This window comes from Sinocyclocheilus grahami, unplaced genomic scaffold (genome assembly GCF_001515645.1).
Source record: "Sinocyclocheilus grahami isolate Dianchi unplaced genomic scaffold, SAMN03320097.WGS_v1.1 scaffold501.1, whole genome shotgun sequence".
Classification (NCBI taxonomy): Eukaryota; Metazoa; Chordata; class Actinopteri; order Cypriniformes; family Cyprinidae; genus Sinocyclocheilus; species Sinocyclocheilus grahami.
In genome coordinates this window covers 369,455-374,437 of record NW_015505680.1, presented here as the reverse complement: position 1 = coordinate 374,437, position 4,983 = coordinate 369,455, and the positions used below count along the sequence as shown (strand labels likewise).

The 4,983-nt window shown below is 34.3% G+C and overlaps 1 protein-coding gene across 2 annotated transcripts in view; it reads left to right on the top strand.

Annotated features, from left to right (window-relative positions):
- The first annotated feature begins 1,734 nt into the window (after positions 1-1,734).
- Positions 1,735-4,983, top strand: part of LOC107554418 (glucokinase-like) — a 12,004-nt gene continuing 8,755 nt past the window's right edge. The window contains exons 1-7 of one of the 2 annotated variants that reach the window (XM_016236909.1): positions 1,735-1,809; positions 2,007-2,169; positions 2,833-2,987; positions 3,073-3,192; positions 3,367-3,462; positions 3,666-3,765; positions 3,964-4,147. In XM_016236909.1, coding sequence (XP_016092395.1) covers positions 1,735-1,809; positions 2,007-2,169; positions 2,833-2,987; positions 3,073-3,192; positions 3,367-3,462; positions 3,666-3,765; positions 3,964-4,147 — 893 coding nt within the window. The remainder of the gene's footprint in view (positions 1,810-2,006; positions 2,170-2,832; positions 2,988-3,072; positions 3,193-3,366; positions 3,463-3,665; positions 3,766-3,963; positions 4,148-4,983) is intronic. The other variant, XM_016236910.1, reaches the window with a different exon arrangement.

Genomic DNA, 4,983 nt, shown 5'->3' with positions numbered 1-4,983 from the left:
AAAAGGCATTGTTTAAATATGTAGCACACATTTATTAAAATCTCTGTGTGTGTGTGTATTATAGTTTGTTAGTGAGTGCATATTACATGATCAAAATTTTGTAATAATATATAAAAAAGTAACTGCAATCTGATTATAAGTATTATGAAACATAATACAGTTTACTTACAAGTACTATATATACACACACACACACACACATAAATTCTCAAATACATGCAGTATACCGTGTATATATAGAAAATGGTCATAAGGAAATTAAATGTATAAATTTGTTACTTAATAATACTTATGTAACTAACCCAAATATGATAACATTATCTATTGGCAACATACAATATGAAGCCAAAACCATGTGGATATTTGGTCACACTTGGACCAATTCTCACTATTAACTACAACTTTTGACACAATAAACTCCTAATTTGCTGCTCATCAATAGTTAGTAAGGTAGCTATTAAGTTTAGGTATGGGGTCGAATTAAGTGATCTAAAATATGGTCATGTGCTTTATTAGTACTAATAAACAGCCAAACTGCTAGTAATATGCATGCTAATAAGCAACTAGTTAATAATCAGAGCTGGTCCCTAAACCATTTAGTGCACAAAATCAACACCCAATAGCCTTCATGCTCTCAGCATTTTAGCACATGTTTCCGAGTTCAGGCCTGCAGAGTTCAATTTTCTAAACTGCAATTCTATAAAATTTCACTTGATATTAAAGCTTCAATTATTACTGTCTTTTGGCTATACAATTGTAATATCTTTCGCTTTCTTGAACTTCCATCAAGTTCAAGATAAACTTGCCATTGATGACAAATGTCAAATTCTTTATTATTACTATTTTTTGTAAATATTATTTGTATGCTTCTGGAGCAATTTAGAATCACATTTATGTGATTTTTTAATGGACTTAAAATCTTATTGATTTTGTTTTTGACCCTGTCTGACCACTTAGGTAATGCTTCAGAGTGCAATAAACGTTTGATGTTTGTACTTTCCCTCACATCACATTCCTGCAGACCTATTTGTGGAAAAATGTTTGCCCTGTGCAAACAAAATCATCTATATTTAGCAAGGGTTTAAATTCAGAAGCTATTTTTGAATTTAACCTAATTCCCATTTTTAAAAATCTAATTCTAGAAAGTACATTACATATGACAAATCAATATAATATTATACAACATAATATCAATCACAATTTTATACCATTTTAACATTTGAAGAAAGCCACATGCCAGCTTAGGTGCATCCCAGTACAATGTGGTTAGAATTTTTTGTATTGCCTTGCATCAGAATAATGCCCGTGTTTGTAAATATACTTAATATAACAGTAAAAATATAATAGTACTATAATATGTTCATTGTTGTTTCACATATATTTATTTATATTATGGAGATTATATTGTGTCAATCTCATTTTGAATTTCCCATGGAGGCAAAGGTCAGGTCATGTTCGTTGTGAAGCGCGTGATCATGCTGAGTAGCCTTGACAGCTAGGTTTCCAAGGCAATGGGTGAGATTAAATGTGCATATGTGTGTGTGTGTGTGTGTGTGTGTGTGTGTACCATGTGTACCATGTGTGTGTACACAGAAGGCAATGATCTTTGTGGCCACCTCCCCACCTCCTTCACTGGAGCATAAAAACAGCTGGGCATCTCTATGCACCTCACACACATTCAAATTTGTGCAAATCAACGATCATCATACACTTGTTGTGAAAAGACTTGCAAAGATGCCTTGTCTTACTTCAGCTCAGAGGCAAGGGATGCTGAGTGACTTTGAGTCAGTGCTGGAGAGAATTCTCATGGTAAGAGCCAAAGCAATAAAACTAGAGTATCTGTGTTTAGACTGACATGAATCATCATTTTTTGATTCATTGGCACTACTGTGAGTGTTTCAAACACATTTGAGATAATCTGAAGCATACAGTCTGTTAATATCAAATTATGACTTTTTAAAACTATTTACTTATTTGAATCTCTCTCTTTCTGGCATATTCTACAGGTGGAACAAATTTTGTCCGAATTTCTGTTGAGTAAAGAAGATCTAGAGGAAGTGATGAGGAGAATGCGGAGAGAGATGGAGAGGGGACTGCGAGTGGAGACACACAATGAAGCCAGCGTCAAAATGCTGCCCACTTATGTCCGCTCCACACCTGAAGGCTCTGGTAAGAGTTCTGCTCTGATCCTCATGCTGGGAAAGGGAAGTCAGATAAAACAAAAGTCATGTGTTTCATGTTGGTTGAGTATAATTTATATGCTGTATTTTATAACTTTTTGTCTACAAATAAATGTGTAATTAAAATTAAATTTAAAACATTTTTTCGTTTGGAACTGTATTTTATGTTGTCATTTTATGTGGCATCAGACATATGCTCTAGGAAGCATACATCTGTTTACTCACCCTCATGCCATTTCAAAACTGTATAACTGAATTTCTTCTGTGGAGAAAACATACATTTTTTGAAGAACTGTTTTGTCCTTACAGTGAAAGTCAGTGGAGTCTAAAACAATATTGGACCCCATTGACTTTCATTGTAAGGACAGAAAGCAGACATTTTTCAAAATATCTTTTGTGCTCTGCAGAATAATGAAAGTTGTATAGGTTTGGAATAACATGGACTGGTGGACTGTTCCTTTAAGTGACATAAAGTAAATATGTTGCAGTGTGTTGCAGAGTTTAATCAATAATAGCTTCTTATTAGGTTAGTTTGTGTAAATAACGATGAGTACATTGACAAAAAGTCCTAATGGGCTTTCTTTTCTGGAATCAGATGTTGATTCCTACGAGTCATAATGTTGCGGATGCTGATTCATGTGACTCATCTCAGAGGTTGGTGATTTCCTGGCACTGGATCTTGGAGGGACAAACTTTCGAGTGATGCTGGTGAAAGTGGGTGAGGATGAAGAGCGTGGCTGGAAGGTGGAGACGAAACATCACATGTACTCCATTCCTGAAGACACCATGACTGGCACAGCTGAAATGGTAAGATATTAAAAGGTCAAACATTCTGTACATACACATATTTTGACATTTTAGACTCATTATACCCCCTTTTCTCTATATATAGTTGTTTGATTACATTGCCGGCTGCATATCTGACTTCCTGGATAAACATAATCTGAAACATAAGAAGCTTCCACTGGGATTCACCTTCTCATTTCCAGTCCGTCATGAGGATTTGGACAAGGTCAGTGTCTGTATGCATGTAAACATGAGCCTCTTAAGGTTTAATCACACTGAAGCTGTGGCAGATGTGTGCCGTATTTTTAAACTCATTTAATTACAAAGTGAAGAGGAGATGCACTTTAATATGGATGTTTTAGTTTAACAGATGTACTATTTTACGTTTCATTTGTTGCAGGGCATTCTGCTTAACTGGACTAAAGGCTTCAAGGCCTCTGGCGCTGAGGGAAATAACGTTGTGGGTCTACTGAGAGACGCCATTAAAAGAAGAGGGGTTAGTATGCATGACTTACCTTTCATACTAAAAATTTCCAGCACAAATTCTGTTCTTGAATCTTGTCTAACTGCTAATGGAAAGGTTTGGAAGGAGAATAAAAAGCTGCTTTTAAACCAGTGGTACATTAGACACCTTAAAAGCTTATAATAAAAGGTTAAAACAGCTGTCCTATAAAAGTGATTGAATAAATCTTTGTTTAGGACTTTGAAATGGATGTGGTTGCCATGGTGAATGACACAGTAGCCACAATGATCTCCTGCTACTATGAAGACCACAGCTGTGAAGTTGGCATGATAGTAGGTAAGAGAGTGACCGCACACACTTAGACCCATGTGAATATAATTAGACCACAGACATAAACTTTATTACAGGAAGATGGAATATTTTATCAACCATTCAGGAAAAAACAGCATGGCAATAAAGCAATAGGCCTGAAGCTTTTAGTTTAATGTTTTTGTTGTCTCTCTTTTTCTCTTTCATTTTTTCATGGTTTCTCAGGTACCGGCTGTAATGCGTGTTATATGGAGGAGATGCGTAAGGTGGAGCTGGTGGAGGGAGAGGAGGGGAAGATGTGTGTGAACACAGAATGGGGAGCGTTTGGGGACAATGGTGAACTGGAGGACTTCCGGCTGGAGTATGATCGCGTTATTGATGAGACATCACTAAATCCTGGACATCAGCTGTGAGTACCGTGAGCTTTAAAAATAAAAAAAAAATTGCACTTTAGAACATGATTAGAACATGAAACACATTTTTAGTGATCTCAGACTTTTGAACATTTTTCAATATCTTCAATTAACTAAAAAAGCAAAAATCTTGGATATGTTATAGCAGCACAACAAATAAGACATTTTCTTTAATTTTGTTTAATTTAAACATACTTAAAAATATGGAGTTATGCATTTTAGTCTGATATTTTAGGATATTTTTTATGCAATTTTGATCTAAAACAACCACAGGGACTTATTATTTCAGTATCGCGTCTATGAAAGAAATATTTGACACGTGATAAATCTCAAAAGTAAATTTAAGAAAAAACATACTTGCAGATAATACATTAACAAAATAAAGGCCACTTCAGGCTACTTTAAGTTGTACTTTCATGACTGTTTCTTATCACACTTAAATACACTTTTAAAAAGCGCATTTTGTAATAATATCAAATTAAAAGTTTTACTTTAAATTACATGTTAAGTCATCACAAAAATATGGATCTATGCATCTTTCTTTGCTATTTTTGATTTTGATGTAATCTAAAACATTTACAGGAACATATTATTTTAACTCCTCATCTATGAAAGTACAGTATTTGACACATAATATTTATACAAGACAGTTAAATGCTCTCCCCATTGTGCAATAAAAATATGTGCAATATGTGCAATATCACTTATATTTATTTGATACCACCCATCTTAGTCTATCCCTATATCTTATTCTATTCCATTCGATCTATAGCACACTTGTACATACAATTTTTGTCTATTTTTGTTTATATATATATATATATATATATAT